Source organism: Coregonus lavaretus (genome assembly GCF_964263955.1).
Source record: "Coregonus lavaretus genome assembly, chromosome: 32".
Lineage (NCBI taxonomy): Eukaryota > Metazoa > Chordata > Actinopteri > Salmoniformes > Salmonidae > Coregonus > Coregonus lavaretus.
Genome location: NC_140019.1, coordinates 35,623,211 through 35,643,790, shown reverse-complemented (window position 1 = coordinate 35,643,790; position 20,580 = coordinate 35,623,211). Strand labels below are relative to the sequence as shown.

At 45.7% G+C, this 20,580-nt stretch overlaps 1 protein-coding gene across 1 annotated transcript in view; it reads right to left on the bottom strand.

The window, feature by feature from the left end:
- Nucleotides 1-189: 189 nt before the first annotated feature.
- The window catches only part of LOC311107579 (histone-lysine N-methyltransferase, H3 lysine-36 specific-like), a gene marked incomplete at its 3' end in the record, with an annotated part of 29,463 nt that continues 9,072 nt past the window's right edge, over nt 190-20,580 (bottom strand). The window contains exons 11-20 of the mRNA XM_084150086.1: nt 20,254-20,454; nt 18,525-18,704; nt 17,991-18,147; nt 15,459-15,664; nt 15,094-15,206; nt 9,070-9,339; nt 8,499-8,757; nt 6,063-6,169; nt 5,615-5,825; nt 190-902 (exon numbers count right to left, since the gene is read on the bottom strand). Coding sequence (XP_084006212.1) covers nt 190-902; nt 5,615-5,825; nt 6,063-6,169; nt 8,499-8,757; nt 9,070-9,339; nt 15,094-15,206; nt 15,459-15,664; nt 17,991-18,147; nt 18,525-18,704; nt 20,254-20,454 — 2,417 coding nt within the window. The remainder of the gene's footprint in view (nt 903-5,614; nt 5,826-6,062; nt 6,170-8,498; nt 8,758-9,069; nt 9,340-15,093; nt 15,207-15,458; nt 15,665-17,990; nt 18,148-18,524; nt 18,705-20,253; nt 20,455-20,580) is intronic.

Here is a 20,580-nt window from a genome sequence, read left to right as displayed (position 1 = left end):
AGGCAGCTTCGTATTTCGCTTGGTACCACCAGGACAATCTCTTTTCTTCTCTCTCTCTCTTTCATTGTCTGTCCATCTGAATGTCACTCTAGAGAGATGAGAGCTAGAGAACAAGTATTTTGGTAGAGATGGATAGATGGAAGGAATGGAAGACACAAGGGGGGGGGGGGGGGGGGGTGTGAACAGAGTTCATTTCTCTTCGTCCTCCACCCTCCCCCACCACTCCTCTCTCTCATCGTCTGGCTCCTCATCCATGTAGTCCCCCCAGGTGTCATACACATCTCCCCCTTTCTCCTCCTCTCTGCCCTCATACTGCTCCTCTTCCTCCTCCTCTTCCTCCTCAAATACCTCCATCGCCTCTCCTTCCTCTTCCTCTTCTAACCCACACACCTGTCCGTCTTCCAGCTCTCCATCCTCCTCCTCTTTCTCCTCCTTGTAAGAGGAGGGGGGAGAAGGAGGGGAGAAGTGCAGTATTTCACTATCAGACATGTAGGGACTGCTAGGTGGTCCATACGAGGAGGTGTTGGAGGTCTGGGAGGTATTGAGGAACAGGCTCCCTGTAGGGGGCAATAGCGAGTCCTGGGCCAGGCCTGGGGCAACCATGGAGGGGATAGAACCAGCAGTGGTGGAACTAGGCCTAGGTGGGACCAGACCCAGAGGGTGTGTGAGGAGGTGGGGGAGAGGCATGCCCCCAGGAGGTACGTACTCCCTGATCTCCCCTGGTTCCAGGGGCTCGGGTCCACAGGGGTCGTGATCGTTGCAGGCGAGCCGCCCGTCTATCTTAGAGATGAAGAGCAAGCCCTCACGGTGCTGCTTGCAGAAGGAGCTGGGACACATCTCACAGAAGGAGGCTGCCTCGTGATCGCAGATGTCACACTGGTGCCAGGGGCACTCCCAACGGCCTTAGAATACAGACACAGAATCACTGCTACAACAGAGAGCACCAGACACATTCCTGTAGTACAGATCCTTACAGTCCTTCAGGAAACTCCAGCTTTGAGGTTTGAACAAAAGCAAAAACCACCACTATGATTTCTTTCCTTCTCCGATGTACTAAATCAATCTAACCCACTGGGCACAATCTGGTTGAATCAACATTGTTTCAGCGTAATTTATTCGCGTATTGTGACGTGGAATCTACGTAGAAAATACATTGGATTTGAAAAAAAAGTTATCACCTAAATTTCAACCACAGGATTATGTCAACATAGACAAACCTTGTATAAATTATGTTGAATTTGTACCTTTAAAACAACGTCAGCTCTTCAATGTTATATCAACTATCAGAAGAAAAATACTATAGGCTGGGCAGCACCTCCTACTGGAGAATTGATTTATCTACAGCTAGCTTAGTGGTTAAGAGCATTGTGCCAGTAACCGAAAGGTCGCTGGTTCTAATCCCCGAGCCGACTAGGTGAAACATCTGTCGATGTGCCCTTGAGCAAGGCACTTTGCCCTAATTGCTCATGTAAGTCGCTCTGGATAAGAGCGTCTGCTAAATGACTAAAATGTAAATGTAAATGTACCCTTTGGTCTCCCATCCAGGGATTTAACCAAGCCCAGCTTAGCTATGATAATTGTCACTGACTATTACCAATTTGCTATCGTGAGAATTATTTTTGAAAGATCTCCACTTAAAAACGAAATAGATTCACTGTTGCTATCGAAGTCATTCCAAAGGGTAGGTTTAACAGAGCAAATTAAATGTGACCTTATTTTATCACTCATATATCATCAACGATGATATTTCGGCCTATACAGCATTTGCAAAGTCGTCAACAGATGTTGTTTCAATTCAACCCAGGATTAAACTAACAATAGACAATACAATGGGTCTAGGGCCCAACCCTGTTCCTGAGGAGTTACCCTGCTGTAGGCTTTCGCTCCAACCCCAGGTGTTACTAACCTGATTCATCTTATCCACCTACTAATTATTAGAATCAGGTGTGCTAGATTAGGGTTGGAGCAAAAACCTACAGGCCTGTAGGTCTCCAGAGACAGGGTTGGGCATTCCTGGCCAAGGGTTTCAAGCTCTGGTTGATTTCATATTTAGTGATATTGAATTGTGTTTGGTTGTCAACTCAACCAAATATCAACATTTGAAGGAGATGCACAGTGCATTCGGAAAGTATTCAGACCCCTTGACTTTTTCCACTTTGTTACGTTATAGCCTTATTCTAAAATTGATAAAATAAAAAATGTTCTTCATCAATCTACACACAATACCCCATAATGACAAAGCGAAAACAGGTTAAGAACATTTTGCACATGTATAATAAAATAAATAAATGAAATACCTTATTTACATAATTATTCAGACCCTTCGCTATGAGACTCGAAATTGAGCTCAGGTGCATCCTGTTTCCATTGATCATCCTTGAGATGTTTCTACAACTTGATTGGAGTTCACCTGTGGTACATTCAATTGATTGGACATGATTTGGAAAGGCACACACCTGTCTATATAAGGTCCCATAGTTGACAGTGCATGTCAGAGCAAAAACGAAGCCATGAGGTCAAAGGAATTGTCCGTAGAGCTCCGAGACAGGATTGTGTCGATGCACAGATCTGGGGAAGGGCACCAAAAAATGTCTGCAGTATTGAAGGTCCCCAAGAACACAGTGGCCTCCATCATTCTTAAATGGAAGAAGTTTGGAACCACCAAGACTCTTCCTAGAGCTGGCCGCCCGGCCAAACTGAGCAATCGGGGGAGAAGGGCCTTGGTCAGGGAAGTGACCAAGAACCTGATGGTCACTCTGACAGAGCTCCAGAGTTCCACGGTGGAGATGGGAGAACTTTTCAGAAGGACAACCATCTCTGCAGCACTCCACCAATCAGGCCTTTATGGTAGAGTGGCCAGACGGAAGCCACTCCTCAGTAAAGGGCACATGACAGCCCGCTTGGAGTTTGCCAAAAGGTACCTAAAGACTCTCAGACCATGAGAAACAAGATTCTCTGGTCTGATGAAACCAAGACTGAACTCTTTGGCCTGCATGCCAAGCGTCACGTCTGGAGGAAACCTGGCACCATCCCTACTGTGAAGCATGGTGGTGGCAGCATCATGCTGTGGGGATGTCTTTCAGCGGCAGGGACTGGGAGACTAGTCAGGATCGAGGGAAAGATGAACGGAGCAAAGTACAGAGAGATCCTTGATGAAAACCTGCTCCAGAGTGCTCAGGACCTCAGACTGTGGTGAAGGTTCACCTTCCAACAGGACAACGACCCTAAGCACACAGTCAAGACAACGCAGGAGTGGCTTCGGGACAAGTCTCTGAATGTCCTTGAGTGGCCCAGCCAGAGCCCGGACTTGAACCTGATCGAGAATCTCTGGAGAGACCTGAAAATAGCTGTGCAGCAACGCTCCCCATCCAACCTGACAGCCTCAGAGGATCAGAGAAGAATGGGAGAAACTCCCCAAATATAGGTGTGCCAAGCTTGTAGCGTCATACCCAAGAAGACTCGAGGCTGTAATCGCTGCCAAAGGTGCTTCAACAAAGTACTGAGTAAAGGGTCTGAATACTTATGTAAATATGATATTTCCATTTTTTGTTTTTAATAAATTTGCAAAAAGTTCTAAAAACCTGTTTTTGCTTTGTCATTCTGTGGTATTGTGTGTAGATTGATGAGGACTTTTTATTCATTTAATCCATTTGATAATTTTATTTTGTTATTTATTTCACCTTTATTTAACCAGGTAAGCCAGTTGAGAACAAGTTCTCATTTACAACTGCGACCTGGCCAAGATAAAGCAAAGCAGTGCAGTAAAAACAACAACACAGAGTTACATATGAAATAAACAAAAACAAAACAGAAAATATATATACAGTGTGTGCAAATGTAGCAAGTTATGGAGGTAAGGCAATAAATAGGCCATAGTGCAAAATAATTACAATTAGTATTAACACTGGAATGATAGATGTGCAAGAGATGATGTGCAAATAGAGATACTGGGGTGCAAATTAGCTAAATAAATAACAATATGGGGATGAGGTAGTTGAGTGGGCTAATTTCAGATGGGCTGTGTACAGGTGCAGTGATCGGTAAGGTGCTCTGACAACTGATGCTTAAAGTTAGTGAGGGAGATAAGAATCTCCAGCTTCAGAGATTTTTGCAATTCGTTCCAGTCAGAATAAGGCGGTAACGTAACGTGGAAAAAGTCAAGGGGTCTGAATAATTTCTGAATGCACTGCATCTTCTGCTTAGATAGTTACATCTGTACCACTGACTTAGTCTGGCTTTAATTCCAGTGTGTCTACAAATTAACAATCAAAGTTAAAGAATTAAGCCAGACTAAGTCAGTGGCACAGATGGAACTATCCAAGTAGAAGATAAATCTCCTTCAAAATGTTGATATTTGGTTGCGTTGACAACCAAACAATTCAATATTAGGCCTACTTTTGTAATACAGTATAGGCTAAAGTTAAAGACATGCTCCGGTAAGTATTTTTTAAACCTCACACTTTGGGCTGGATGTGTCAATGTGTAGTTCATACATGCAGAATCTATTAGCCAAATTACTGTCTTACCTCAATTAGCCACGAAATCCCTAGTTTGAAAGCGACTGTCTTCTGGAAGCTGTGCGGCGCCCTTTTCCCTACATTTGCCCTCACTTGGGCCAGCCCCGTAGCAATTCGATTTTTTTGCCAATTATCTCCAGCCCCTCGCCATTGGAGTGACAGATAGCAAGACGCACACACGGTATGGCGAGAGAGCAAGGACATGGTGCACATATCTGCACATTTGGGACATTGTACGCAATTTCTGGGGACCACTTTCGGATCGTGGGCGCTACTTTCAAAACTACTGGCTAAAAAAGTATACAAAAGTACCGGAGAATCTCTTTAAGGCTAATGTAAAACAATGTAAAATTCTACCTTAAAATGAGTAACACATTCATGGCCACATTTTGAGGTTACTGTATCTATACTGTCTTCTTATTTAATCATATAAAGCGTGCATGTTTAAGATAGCATGCATAGGTCATCGCAGATCTGTGGAGATTTTCTCAATACCTCTATTAATCTCACCAGAATCTCAAACAGCATTGGTCACTGCACTATGTACTTTTAATGGAATCTCAACTGCAATCCAGGTCATTTGGTTCTGCTATTAGATGAAGCACAGTGATAACACAATCTGTTGTATAAATAAACATTTCTGACGTTTGAACTTCTCTGGGCTTTTAAAATGGTTGAAAGCTATAATGATAGACATTTGGGTGACAATTAAACCAAAAATCTGACATTGTTTTTCCATTGGAATTTGATTGTATTTTTAGATGGTTGAAAGCATAGTGATAACACATTGGAAATTCAACTAACTTTTGGCTGTATTTTTGAGTGGGTGAATATACAGTAGGTTGTAATATCATTGATCAACGTCTCAACCAAATATTACCCAATTATCCACGTTGAAATGACGTGGTGTGCCCAGTGGGAAGTTACACTCTCCCCCCCCCCATGTCCAAATCCCTTGCTGATGAATTCTAAGGACAAAAAAAATCTACAGACTAAAACCTCTTAGACAAGTCCCATACATAATCACAGATAATATAACAGCCATTTTGGGTCAAAGAGCCTCCATGTGGGAGGTGGTTTCTCGCCCCTTCACCCACCTGCAGGTCTCTTGGCCAGGTTGAGACAGTCTGCGTGGTAGACCTTGGGACAGCCTGGCTTCTTACAGGACACGATCTGTCCTCCGTCCCCACAGCTGAAACACTCTTCCTCCCGCTCCTTCGTCACCTCCAGTTGAGGCTTCCTCTTCACCAGAACCTTCTTCTTGCCCTCCTTCAGTTCCTTTCCTTCCCGTGCTTTAGATGGCTGGTTCTGGGAGACAGACACACACAGGTCATTACTTCAGACTGCTACATTGACCAGTCTACCTTCAGACAGCTATAGTGACCAGTCTACCTTTACTTTTTTATAGTAGAACTCATCCTCATCACACAGTAAACAGCTAAAAGCACTTATTGTACATTTCTCTAGATAAGAGTGTCTAGTAGACAAGTACAATCTAAATTCAAATGTTTTGTATGTTGACATTCGTCAGTCTCAGAGCCTTACCTTTGGTCGGACCCCCAGGAACCCGGAGCAGTTGGGCGCTCCACATTTACACACCGTCTTCCCGTTACCAAGGCACTCCAGGTTGTAGTTGAAGGTCAGCTCCACACCTGCACACAAATAAAAATACACCGTCAGGTACTGTACAGGTAGCTTTATTCCTATTCTAATAAGGCCAAGAGATTTGATATCATAGTCCATAATTAAGGAACAATAAGGTCCTGTTTCTTATGTCGTGTTTCTTCACAGTTACAGTGAGGGGAAAAAGTATTTGATCACCTGCTGATTTTGTACGTTTGCCCACTGACAAAGACATGGTCAGTCTATAATTTGAATGGTAGGTTTATTTGAACAGTGAGAGACAGAATAACAACAAAAAAATCCAGAAAAACGCATGTCAAAAATGTTATAAATTGATTTGCATTTTAAATGAGGGAAATAAGTATTTGACCCCCTCTCAATCAGAAAGATTTCTGGCTCCCAGGTGTCTTTTATACAGGTAACGAGCTGAGATTAGGAGCACACTCTTAAAGGGAGTGCTCCTAATCTCAGTTTGTTACCTGTATAAAAAGACACCTGTCCAAAGAAGCAATCAATCAGATTCCAAACTCTCCACCATGGCCAAGACCAAAGAGCTCTCCAAGGATGTCAGGGACAAGATTGTAGACCTACACAAGGCTGGAATGGGCTACAAGACCATCGCCAAGCAGCTTGGTGAGAAGGTGACAACAGTTGGTGTGATTATTCGCAAATGGAAGAAACACAAAATAACTGTCAATCTCCCTCTGCCTGGGGCTCCATGCAAGATCTCACCTCGTGGAGTTGCAACAATCATGAGAACGGTGAGGAATCAGCCCAGAACTACACAGGAGGATCTTGTCAATGATCTCAAGGCAGCTGGGACCATAGTCACCAAGAAAACAATTGGTAACACGCTACGCCGTGAAGGACTGAAATACTGCAGCGCTCGCAAGGTCCCCCTGCTCAAGAAAGCACATATACAGGGCCGTCTGAAGTTTGCCAATGAACATCTGAATGATTCAGAGGAGAACTGGGTGAAAGTGTTGTGGTCAGATGAGACCAAAATCGAGCTCTTTGGCATCAACTCAAGAACACCACCCCCACCGTCAAACATGGAGGTGGAAACATTATGCTTTGGGGGTGTTTTTCTGCTAAGAGGACAGGACAACTTCACCGCATCAAAGGGACGATGGACGGGGCCATGCACCGTCAAATCTTGGGTGAGAACCTCCTTCCCTCAGCCAGGGCATTGAAAATGGGTCGTGGATGGGTATTCCAGCATGACAATGACCCAAAACACACAGCCAAGGCAACAAAGGAGTGGCTCAAGAAGAAGCACATTAAGGTCCTGGAGTGGCCTAGCCAGTCTCCAGACCTTAATCCCATAGAAAATCTGTGGAGGGAGCTGAAGGTTCGAATTGCCAAACGTCAGCCTCAAAACCTTAATGACTTGGAGAAGATCTGCAAAGAGGAGTGGAACAAAATCCCTCCTGAGATGTGTGCAAACCTGGTGGCCAACTACAAGAAACATCTGACCTCTGATTGCCAACAAGGGTTTTGCCACCAAGTATGTAAGTAATGTTTTGCAGAGGGGTCAAATAATTATTTCCCTCATTAAAATGCAAATCAATTTATAACATTTTTGACATGCATTTTTCTGGATTTTGTTATTGTTATTCTGTCTCTCACTGTTCAAATAAACCTACCTACCATTAAAATTATAGACTGATCATGTCTTTGTCAGTGGGCAAACGTACAAAATCAGCAGGGGATCAAATACTTTTTTCCCCTCACTGTACCTTCTGAATCTACAAAGACACTTTTGGTCACTAGCCCTAGTGCCTGAAGTGGAGTTAGTTACAGAAATGGTACCAGACTCCAGGAGTTAGTTATAGAAATGGAACCAGGCTCCAGGAGTTAGTTACAGAAATGGAACCAGGCTCCAGTAGTTAGTTACAGAAATGGTACCAGACTCCAGGAGTTAGTTGCAGAAATGGACCAGGCTCCAGCAGTTAGTTACAGAAATGGTACCAGACTCCAGGAGTTAGTTACAGAAATGGTACCAGACTCCAGGGGTTAGTTACAGAAATGGAACCAGGCTCCAGGAGTTAGTTACAGAAATGGTACCAGGCTCCAGGAGTTAGATACAGAAATGGGACCAGGCTCCAGGAGTTAGTTACAGAAATAGAACCAGGCTCCAGGAGTTAGTTAGAGAAATGGAACCAGGCTCCAGGAGTTAGTTACAGAAATGGTACCAGGCTCCAGGAGTTAGTTACATGAATGGTACCAGGCTCCAGGAGTTAGTTACAGAAATGGAACCAGGCTCCAGGAGTTAGTTACAGAAATGGAACCAGGCTCCAGGAGTTAGTTACAGAAATGGAACCAGGCTCCAGCAGGTTTGTTGATACTTCCTCTGACCTTTGGGGATGTCCTCCAGGGCGAAGAGCCCCACCCTGGTGTCTCCATTTACCGTCCACTTCTGGGTCTCACAGTTGGGCTGGCAGCAGTGATTCATGAACCTCGCCTGGTTCCCCTTGGGTCCAGCGTCTATGATCCGGTCCTTGTCGAGAGTGAGCATGTAGAAGTTACAGATGTCGTTCTCTTGAGTATGTCTGATCCTGGCTCTGCACTCCTCCTCGTCTATCACCTCCCCCACGTACTCATTCACAAACGCACCCTGAGAGAGGGGGGAGAGCACAGACTCAGGTTATAGTCCAGCAGAAACACAACCCCTTTTACACCACAGACACAGTGTTATGGAGGCTAAATATACTACTGTATGTCCACATCTAAAAACAGAGACAAACAAAGAATACATCGGGTGAAAAGGGCCGTGGAATTCAATTCAATTGAAAATACTTTATTTATCCCACAAGGGGCAATTATGTAGGCAGCAGTGCAGATCCACAGCGGGACAAGGCGGAATGGTTCTCTAAACAGAAACAGAAAGGGAAGTGTTTGTGTTGTCGTTTGATGCCCTAGGCTTTACCTTCTTGATGTCGGAGACGCCACGTAGCCCCCAGCCTCGTGACAAGGTCCTGAAGATCTCCACCTGGGTGTACTGTCTCTTGGTGTAGCTCTGGTTCTGGCACCTCTCCCCTGCCAGACACACCTGGGGGTGGCACTCGTACATCAGCATGCGGTTGATACACTCCGAGTCGATGCCACACGGGTTCTCATCAGACGCCTTGCAGTTACAGCGTGGCACCTCCGATAGGTCCGCCGTGATGATCTGGACCTTGCCGATTGGTCGGTTCACCTGAGGGGAAGAATAAGCACTTGAGATAAGCGGATGCAATTCAGACTTCTGCGTGAATTATGCATAGATCTCAAAGGGAGATTTGAGTGAAAATGCTCAGGTACTATTCAATTGTCAAACATGAGAGAAGCTGTAGCAGGAAAAATCAAACAGGGACCAAAGAGAGGGACAGACAGGGGATGCAAGGCATAGTCTGCAGGGAGGAGGTTTAAAGGGACAGTACCTTGATGTGTCTGTAGGGAGGAGGTTTAAAGGGGCAGTACCTTGATGTGTCTGTAGGGAGGAGGTTTAAAGGGGCAGTACCTTGATGTGTCTGTATGGAGGAGGTTTAAAGGGGCAGTACCTTGATGTGTCTGTATGGAGGTTTAAAGGGACAGTACCTTGATGTGTCTGTAGGGAGGAGGTTTAAAGGGACAGTACCTTGATGTGTCTGTATGGAGGTTTAAAGGGGCAGTACCTTGATGTGTCTGTAGGGAGGAGGTTTAAAGGGGAAGTACCTTGATGTGTCTGTATGGAGGTTTAAAGGGGCAGTACCTTGATGTGTCTGTATGGAGGTTTAAAGGGACAGTACCTTGATGTGTCTGTAGGGAGGAGGTTTAAAGGGACAGTACCTTGATGTGTCTGTAGGGAGGAGGTTTAAAGGGACAGTACCTTGATGTGTCTGTATGGAGGAGGTTTAAAGGGGCAGTACCTTGATGTGTCTGTATGGAGGTTTAAAGGGACAGTACCTTGATGTGTCTGTAGGGAGGAGGTTTAAAGGGACAGTACCTTGATGTGTCTGTAGGGAGGAGGTTTAAAGGGGCAGTACCTTGATGTGTCTGTATGGAGGTTTAAAGGGGCAGTACCTTGATGTGTCTGTAGGGAGGAGGTTTAAAGGGACAGTACCTTGATGTGTCTGTATGGAGGTTTAAAGGGGCAGTACCTTGATGTGTCTGTATGGAGGAGGTTTAAAGGGGCAGTACCTTGATGTGTCTGTATGGAGGTTTAAAGGGGCAGTACCTTGATGTGTCTGTATGGAGGAGGTTTAAAGGGGCAGTACCTTGATGTGTCTGTATGGAGGTTTAAAGGGGCAGTACCTTGATGTGTCTGTAGGGAGGAGGTTTAAAGGGGAAGTACCTTGATGTGTCTGTATGGAGGTTTAAAGGGGCAGTACCTTGATGTGTCTGTATGGAGGTTTAAAGGGACAGTACCTTGATGTGTCTGTAGGGAGGAGGTTTAAAGGGACAGTACCTTGATGTGTCTGTAGGGAGGAGGTTTAAAGGGACAGTACCTTGATGTGTCTGTATGGAGGTTTAAAGGGGCAGTACCTTGATGTGTCTGTAGGGAGGAGGTTTAAAGGGACAGTACCTTGATGTGTCTGTATGGAGGTTTAAAGGGGCAGTACCTTGATGTGTCTGTAGGGAGGAGGTTTAAAGGGGCAGTACCTTGATGTGTCTGTATGGAGGTTTAAAGGGGCAGTACCTTGATGTGTCTGTAGGGAGGAGGTTTAAAGGGACAGTACCTTGATGTGTCTGTAGGGAGGAGGTTTAAAGGGGCAGTACCTTGATGTGTCTGTATGGAGGTTTAAAGGGGAAGTACCTTGATGTGTCTGTATGGAGGAGGTTTAAAGGGGCAGTACCTTGATGTGTCTGTATGGAGGTTTAAAGGGACAGTACCTTGATGTGTCTGTAGGGAGGAGGTTTAAAGGGACAGTACCTTGATGTGTCTGTAGGGAGGAGGTTTAAAGGGGCAGTACCTTGATGTGTCTGTATGGAGGTTTAAAGGGACAGTACCTTGATGTGTCTGTAGGGAGGAGGTTTAAAGGGACAGTACCTTGATGTGTCTGTAGGGAGGAGGTTTAAAGGGACAGTACCTTGATGTGTCTGTATGGAGGTTTAAAGGGGCAGTACCTTGATGTGTCTGTAGGGAGGAGGTTTAAAGGGACAGTACCTTGATGTGTCTGTATGGAGGTTTAAAGGGGCAGTACCTTGATGTGTCTGTATGGAGGAGGTTTAAATGGGCAGTACCTTGATGTGTCTGTATGGAGGTTTAAAGGGGCAGTACCTTGATGTGTCTGTATGGAGGAGGTTTAAAGGGGCAGTACCTTGATGTGTCTGTATGGAGGTTTAAAGGGGCAGTACCTTGATGTGTCTGTAGGGAGGAGGTTTAAAGGGACAGTACCTTGATGTGTCTGTAGGGAGGAGGTTTAAAGGGGAAGTACCTTGATGTGTCTGTATGGAGGTTTAAAGGGGCAGTACCTTGATGTGTCTGTATGGAGGTTTAAAGGGACAGTACCTTGATGTGTCTGTAGGGAGGAGGTTTAAAGGGACAGTACCTTGATGTGTCTGTATGGAGGTTTAAAGGGGCAGTACCTTGATGTGTCTGTATGGAGGAGGTTTAAAGGGGCAGTACCTTGATGTGTCTGTATGGAGGTTTAAAGGGGCAGTACCTTGATGTGTCTGTATGGAGGAGGTTTAAAGGGGCAGTACCTTGATGTGTCTGTATGGAGGTTTAAAGGGGCAGTACCTTGATGTGTCTGTATGGAGGAGGTTTAAAGGGGCAGTACCTTGATGTGTCTGTATGGAGGTTTAAAGGGGCAGTACCTTGATGTGTCTGTAGGGAGGAGGTTTAAAGGGGAAGTACCTTGATGTGTCTGTATGGAGGTTTAAAGGGGCAGTACCTTGATGTGTCTGTATGGAGGTTTAAAGGGACAGTACCTTGATGTGTCTGTAGGGAGGAGGTTTAAAGGGACAGTACCTTGATGTGTCTGTAGGGAGGAGGTTTAAAGGGGCAGTACCTTGATGTGTCTGTAGGGAGGAGGTTTAAAGGGGAAGTACCTTGATGTGTCTGTATGGAGGTTTAAAGGGGCAGTACCTTGATGTGTCTGTATGGAGGTTTAAAGGGACAGTACCTTGATGTGTCTGTAGGGAGGAGGTTTAAAGGGACAGTACCTTGATGTGTCTGTAGGGAGGAGGTTTAAAGGGACAGTACCTTGATGTGTCTGTATGGAGGAGGTTTAAAGGGGCAGTACCTTGATGTGTCTGTATGGAGGTTTAAAGGGACAGTACCTTGATGTGTCTGTAGGGAGGAGGTTTAAAGGGACAGTACCTTGATGTGTCTGTAGGGAGGAGGTTTAAAGGGGCAGTACCTTGATGTGTCTGTATGGAGGTTTAAAGGGGCAGTACCTTGATGTGTCTGTAGGGAGGAGGTTTAAAGGGACAGTACCTTGATGTGTCTGTATGGAGGTTTAAAGGGGCAGTACCTTGATGTGTCTGTATGGAGGAGGTTTAAAGGGGCAGTACCTTGATGTGTCTGTATGGAGGTTTAAAGGGGCAGTACCTTGATGTGTCTGTATGGAGGAGGTTTAAAGGGGCAGTACCTTGATGTGTCTGTATGGAGGTTTAAAGGGGCAGTACCTTGATGTGTCTGTAGGGAGGAGGTTTAAAGGGGAAGTACCTTGATGTGTCTGTATGGAGGTTTAAAGGGGCAGTACCTTGATGTGTCTGTATGGAGGTTTAAAGGGACAGTACCTTGATGTGTCTGTAGGGAGGAGGTTTAAAGGGACAGTACCTTGATGTGTCTGTAGGGAGGAGGTTTAAAGGGACAGTACCTTGATGTGTCTGTATGGAGGTTTAAAGGGGCAGTACCTTGATGTGTCTGTAGGGAGGAGGTTTAAAGGGACAGTACCTTGATGTGTCTGTATGGAGGTTTAAAGGGGCAGTACCTTGATGTGTCTGTAGGGAGGAGGTTTAAAGGGGCAGTACCTTGATGTGTCTGTATGGAGGTTTAAAGGGGCAGTACCTTGATGTGTCTGTAGGGAGGAGGTTTAAAGGGACAGTACCTTGATGTGTCTGTAGGGAGGAGGTTTAAAGGGGCAGTACCTTGATGTGTCTGTATGGAGGTTTAAAGGGGAAGTACCTTGATGTGTCTGTATGGAGGAGGTTTAAAGGGGCAGTACCTTGATGTGTCTGTATGGAGGTTTAAAGGGACAGTACCTTGATGTGTCTGTAGGGAGGTGGTTTAAAGGGGAAGTACCTTGATGTGTCTGTATGGAGGTTTAAAGGGGCAGTACCTTGATGTGTCTGTATGGAGGTTTAAAGGGACAGTACCTTGATGTGTCTGTAGGGAGGAGGTTTAAAGGGACAGTACCTTGATGTGTCTGTAGGGAGGAGGTTTAAAGGGACAGTACCTTGATGTGTCTGTATGGAGGTTTAAAGGGGCAGTACCTTGATGTGTCTGTAGGGAGGAGGTTTAAAGGGACAGTACCTTGATGTGTCTGTATGGAGGTTTAAAGGGGCAGTACCTTGATGTGTCTGTATGGAGGAGGTTTAAAGGGGCAGTACCTTGATGTGTCTGTATGGAGGTTTAAAGGGGCAGTACCTTGATGTGTCTGTATGGAGGAGGTTTAAAGGGGCAGTACCTTGATGTGTCTGTATGGAGGTTTAAAGGGGCAGTACCTTGATGTGTCTGTAGGGAGGAGGTTTAAAGGGACAGTACCTTGATGTGTCTGTAGGGAGGAGGTTTAAAGGGGAAGTACCTTGATGTGTCTGTATGGAGGTTTAAAGGGGCAGTACCTTGATGTGTCTGTATGGAGGTTTAAAGGGACAGTACCTTGATGTGTCTGTAGGGAGGAGGTTTAAAGGGACAGTACCTTGATGTGTCTGTATGGAGGTTTAAAGGGGCAGTACCTTGATGTGTCTGTATGGAGGAGGTTTAAAGGGGCAGTACCTTGATGTGTCTGTATGGAGGTTTAAAGGGGCAGTACCTTGATGTGTCTGTATGGAGGAGGTTTAAAGGGGCAGTACCTTGATGTGTCTGTATGGAGGTTTAAAGGGGCAGTACCTTGATGTGTCTGTATGGAGGTTTAAAGGGACAGTACCTTGATGTGTCTGTAGGGAGGAGGTTTAAAGGGACAGTACCTTGATGTGTCTGTAGGGAGGAGGTTTAAAGGGGCAGTACCTTGATGTGTCTGTAGGGAGGAGGTTTAAAGGGGAAGTACCTTGATGTGTCTGTATGGAGGTTTAAAGGGGCAGTACCTTGATGTGTCTGTATGGAGGTTTAAAGGGACAGTACCTTGATGTGTCTGTAGGGAGGAGGTTTAAAGGGACAGTACCTTGATGTGTCTGTAGGGAGGAGGTTTAAAGGGACAGTACCTTGATGTGTCTGTATGGAGGTTTAAAGGGGCAGTACCTTGATGTGTCTGTATGGAGGTTTAAAGGGACAGTACCTTGATGTGTCTGTAGGGAGGAGGTTTAAAGGGGCAGTACCTTGATGTGTCTGTAGGGAGGAGGTTTAAATGGCCAGTACCTTGATGTGTCTGTAGGGAGGAGGTTTAAAGGGGCAGTACCTTGATGTGTCTGTAGGGAGGAGGTTTAAAGGGACAGTACCTTGATGTGTCTGTAGGGAGGAGGTTTAAAGGGGCAGTACCTTGATGTGTCTGTATGGAGGTTTAAAGGGACAGTACCTTGATGTGTCTGTATGGAGGTTTAAAGGGACAGTACTTTGATGTGTCTGTAGGGAGGAGGTTTAAAGGGGCAGTACCTTGATGTGTCTGTAGGGAGGAGGTTTAAAGGGACAGTACCTTGATGTGTCTGTAGGGAGGAGGTTTAAAGGGACAGTACCTTGATGTGTCTGTATGGAGGTTTAAAGGGGCAGTACCTTGATGTGTCTGTAGGGAGGAGGTTTAAAGGGACAGTACCTTGATGTGTCTGTATGGAGGTTTAAAGGGGCAGTACCTTGATGTGTCTGTAGGGAGGAGGTTTAAAGGGACAGTACCTTGATGTGTCTGTAGGGAGGCGGTTTCTTGTCGTTCCTCCTGTCCTCCTGAAGCTGTCTCATCTCCTTCTCAGCCTGAAGCGCTATGAACCGCTCAGCTGCTTCATTCAGAGCTGAGAGGAAACGGAAGTTAGCATTATCAGCTAGCTAATATATCTCAAATGGCAAGCTTTCTGCCCTGCGATACCTGGAAACATCTCTATCGTTTAAGACTTGAAGAAAACATTTAGAAGGTGCCAAAATATTTAAAAAAATGCCTTTTAATGCACTAATAGGAAAGGCTCTTTGGTATTTTTTTTCTAAAATAAAGTATATTGTTTGTTATATATTCCATTATCACCAAGTAAAGGAGGTTTCTTTCTAACCTTTCTTGTAGATGGCGTCCCTACCCTTCCCCATCTTGTCCTTGTTACTGGCATCTCCCTCCATGTAAGGGAAGACTCTGGCTTGGTAGGTCCAGGCGTAGTCCTTAGAACCAAAGAACTGAACGGGAAACTCCCCCACCTCGTGTTTCATACGGAGGATGTTCTCTGGGACGTTCTTAGGAAGACACACCTCCGCAGGCCACCACCTGAACAAAGGAGAGGAGATACAGATTTTACATTATACATTGAGTATACAAAACATTAAGAACACCTGCTCCTTCCATGACATACACTGACCAGGTGAATCCAGGTGAAAGCTATGATCCCTTATTGATGTCACTTGTTAAATTTAAATCAGTGTAGATAAAGGGGAGGAGACAGGTTAAAAGAAGGATTTTGAAGGCTTGAGACAATTGAGACATGCCATTGAGGGTGAATGGGCCAGACCAAAAATATTTAAGTGCCTTTGAACGGGGAATGATAAGAGGTGCCAGGTGCACCGGGGGGGGGGGCTGTGGCAATCATGACATTTTGCCAGCTGGTTATTGTCATGCAAAACACTGCCGGTTTCACGGTGATATGACGTGTTTTTATACAAGATTTGTTAATGTGTTTGCTATTGCGGGTTACATAGGATTTTGAGGATGAGGACATTCCATTTATTCCAGTCACTGGTGGGTGTCAGAAGGTCTGCGTGCCAAGGAAGGCTGGGGGGCCACTGATGTCACTTTTAGAATGAGTATGTGATGTAATGTCCTGACTAGGGTACAAGATGATGCCATCTAGGGTGATAATATTGTGGTTGGGAGTGACACCCAATAATGGTTGGCAACTGTTGGATAGAACTAGCTTGGAAAACAGTATATAAACAGAGATTTTGTATGCCTATCATTCAGATAACAAGGGGCAACTCCACATGCTGTTGGTTATGCTGAATCCGGTACCGTACATTAAAATACATGTATCAACTCTCCATCTAAGTGTTAAATATCTTCTTGCATCCTGAATTACTTGATACCGGAGAAACTCATCATAACACACAGTAATTGACCGTTAACTAAAATAAACACGTTTAGCATCTCCAAGCCTCCAAGCCACTGATGCAGACCTTTGGAACATCTACATTTAAAAAAGTAGAATAAATCTATTTAATATACACCATAACAATAAATCCAATATTTAATGTATGCAGGTCTAAAGAAACATTATGAATTGAATACCTTTTATTTCAGAAGAACAGAATAGGAGTTGGCCTACTATATGTAATCTAAGGCACTGCATCTCAGTGCTTGAGGCGTCACTACAGACCCCCTGGTTTGATTCCAGGCTGTATCACAATCCGGCCGTGATTGGGAGTCCCATAGGGCGGCGCACAATTGGCCCAGCGTCGTCCGCGTTTGGCCTGTGTAGGCCGTCATTGTAAATAAGAATTTGTTCTTAACTGACTTGCCTAGTTAAATAAAGGTTAATAAAAACATTTTTAAATGAATAGAACGTTTGAAATGTAGCATAAGGTAACCAGTCCATCAGGTATGGATAATACAGTCCACACTCAAAGGCATTACTAGAATGTGTTTAATTTTGGAATATAGGCTAGACCAATTATGTACCAAAGACATCTTAAATGAGTTTTTTAAAAATGTTTTTCTGCCATGCATAATATGCGGTAGGCTATGTATTGTATAACGGCACAATCTTTATTTTAATTCAGGTTTTTTTCATCTTGGACTCATAGGCCTATGCCTATGGGGCGGCAGGTAGCTTAGTGGTTAAGAGCGTTGTGCCAGTAACCGAAAGGTCGCTGGTTCTAATCCCCGAGCCGACTAGGTGAAAAATCTGTCGATGTGCCCTTGAGCAAGGCACTTCACCCTAATTGCTCCTGTAAGTCGCTCTGGATAAGAGCGTCTGCTAAATGACCAATTTATTTATTATTTATATAAACACAACTATGCATATGGTTGTTTTGAATGAATCATTCCCTTAGAAAGTGCTGTCAGTTAGCTGTGTTTGGCTTCTAAACAACAATGACCACGTTTTCCACTCAGTTTCAACCTGTTGTTGAACTTCAAATTGATCAATCACAGTGACGTGAGTTTTAAAAGCAAGATACTGTTTTGATGATAAGTGTTTGATGTGATTATTGATTTTATTTGCATTGACGTCAGAGTGGTCAGAGGGACACTAGAGCCCTGAGTACCAGGCCATTAGGACCTGATGGTAGTTAGCAAGTTGAGTACTACCAACACATGTCCAGAGTGCATAAAAGGAGATTACAGTGACTCAATGGTGATGTAGAGTGACTGCCGGTGTGGCGGCAACTCAATATTAGGAAGGTGTTCCTAATGTTTGGTATACTCAGTGTAGATGCAGATTATACACACTGATGGAGAGTCTGATCAATAACAATATAACCAGGTTTCAGCTACTGCCTTTGAGCTATTTTTTTAAATCTGTTGACACGGGCGAAAAGTGTCACTCAGTTGGTTCTGACCAAAAGCATGGATATTATTTCTAGAGACCAGTGTTTCTTACTTGTATCTTCCCACTTTAACCCAGAGGATGTCCTTGAAATGTGGTTTCTTCCCGGCCTTGCAGTCGTTGCAGAACCAGCTCCCCTCGGGCATCTCGATGTTCAGACACTCTTGGTGGAAGGCAGCAGGACAGGACTCGCAGCACAGCAGACTGCCCCCTGCAGGGAGACAGGAGGAAGTGTAGATCAGACATGAGACGCATTAAACCACAGAAGACAAATAGCAGACTGCCCCCTGCAGGGAGACAGGAGGAGGTGCAGCACAGACACCAAGTAAACCAGATCTGACCCAATGACCTCAGGATGGGAGGCTGAATGCTTCATTTCACTTTAACCTTTTTACTCTGTGAGGAGCGTAGGTCATCCACATATGATTTCCACCACACTCCAACTCAAAAAATTACTCTACCTCTAACAACAACGCCACCACATTTGTATAAGGGTTCCTTCCACCTTGCATTATAGCCTCTGCAACACTGACAACACTCAACCAACCAAACAATCAATAACCAACAGCAACCCAACCAGTCACCAACCTTCTGAGCAGACGAAGCACCAGCTGACGTTGATGTGTTCGTGGTTCTTGTAGTTCTTGCGGGGGATGAAGTGGTTGGGACACAGGAAGCTGTTGTTGGCCAGGACTACGCTGCCCGCCGCCATGCAGTAGTCGTTAGCGTGGTACGCCACAGGGCAGCGCACGCAGCGGGTCAGACGACCTAGAGGAGGGAACACAGGTCAGTAGTCGTTAGCGTGGTACGCCACGGGGCAGCGCACGCAGCGGGTCAGACGACCTAGAGGAGGAACACAGGTCAGTAGTCGTTAGCGTGGTACGCCACGGGGCAGCGCACGCAGCGGGTCAGACGACCTAGAGGAGGAACACAGGTCAGTAGTCGTTAGCGTGGTACGCCACGGGGCAGCGCACGCAGCGGGTCAGACGACCTAGAGGAGGAACACAGGTCAGTAGTCGTTAGCGTGGTACGCCACGGGGCAGCGCACGCAGCGGGTCAGACGACCTAGAGGAGGAACACAGGTCAGTAGTCGTTAGCGTGGTACGCCACGGGGCAGCGCACGCAGCGGGTCAGACGACCTAGAGGAGGGAACACAGGTCAGTAGTCGTTAGCGTGGTACGCCACGGGGCAGCGCACGCAGCGGGTCAGACGACCTAGAGGAGGGAACACAGGTCAGTAGTCGTTAGCGTGGTACGCCACGGGGCAGCGCACGCAGCGGGTCAGACGACCTAGAGGAGGAACACAGGTCAGTAGTCGTTAGCGTGGTACGCCACGGGGCAGCGCACGCAGCGGGTCAGACGACCTAGAGGAGGAACACAGGTCAGTAGTCGTTAGCGTGGTACGCCACAGGGCAGCGCACGCAGCGGGTCAGACGACCTAGAGGAGGGAACACAGGTCAGTAGTCGTTAGCGTGGTACGCCACAGGGCAGCGCACGCAGCGGGTCAGACGACCTAGAGGAGGAACACAGGTCAGTAGTCGTTAGCGTGGTACGCCACAGGGCAGCGCACGCAGCGGGTCAGACGACCTAGAGGAGGGAACACAGGTCAAAAACAACACACACACACACACACACACACACACACACACACACACACACACACACACACACACAGCATCTCCACAGCCATGTTAGAAACTAGGATCCCATCCCAGACAAACTGATCTGCAGTAATGTTTGTAGCTAATCTTAGTCCTCCAATCACATTACAGGTGTTCAGCCTACTTGATACGTTTCAATTCTACTGTAGCAATCGGTGTTCCATCCCATAAAAATCCCATAGGATTCAAATCTACTCTAATCATGTCACTTCCAATTCCAACCTGGACCTATAGCCTAGGTCTATTTCTATTCTGCCAGGGGTGAAAGTAAGGAGGTACGGTCCGGTCCGGTACGGTACGGCGTCCGGGCAAAATAAATAGTGGATACGGTCTAATGACAATCACCAAATGTCATTAGACTTTTTGGTGTTTTGTGTAACATTCATGTTTGGAGGCTGGAGACACTATGTTCTGAGTGGATGAACAGGCAGCCTATTAAAGGACTCCTTTGAAGTGATTGTTTGACAATCAGATGAAAACATAATGACTGGTTGTGTTTATGCCACAATAAAAAGGTAATACATTTTAAAAGTTAAATGACTAGGCCCACAGAGACCCTATTGTATTAATAGTGCACAAATGTTGCTGCACATATAGGAAGAAATTAATTCTACTTTACCCCTGGTTCTATCAAAGCAGAGTGGAAGTGGAACCTACTTTTGGAACTGCAGGCGTTGAGGGGGTTGGTGATGTGGCAGGACAGACAGACGTGGAGGGAGCAGCGAACCCCTTTATTCTGGTGCTGGGTGGGTGTGTGTTTCAGGATACACTCGTTGTGGTAGAACTTCCCACATACAGGCACCATGCACCTCTTCACACCGTCACCAGACTTCTTACACACAAAGCACGTGTGGACCCCTGCAACGGAAAGGATACACTCTTAGCTCTGTGATACACCAAAGCAGCTTACATACATTGTGGGTATAGATACAGAGTACCTCTGTCAGATGCAGAGACATGCTCTATGAGCATGACAGTATCACT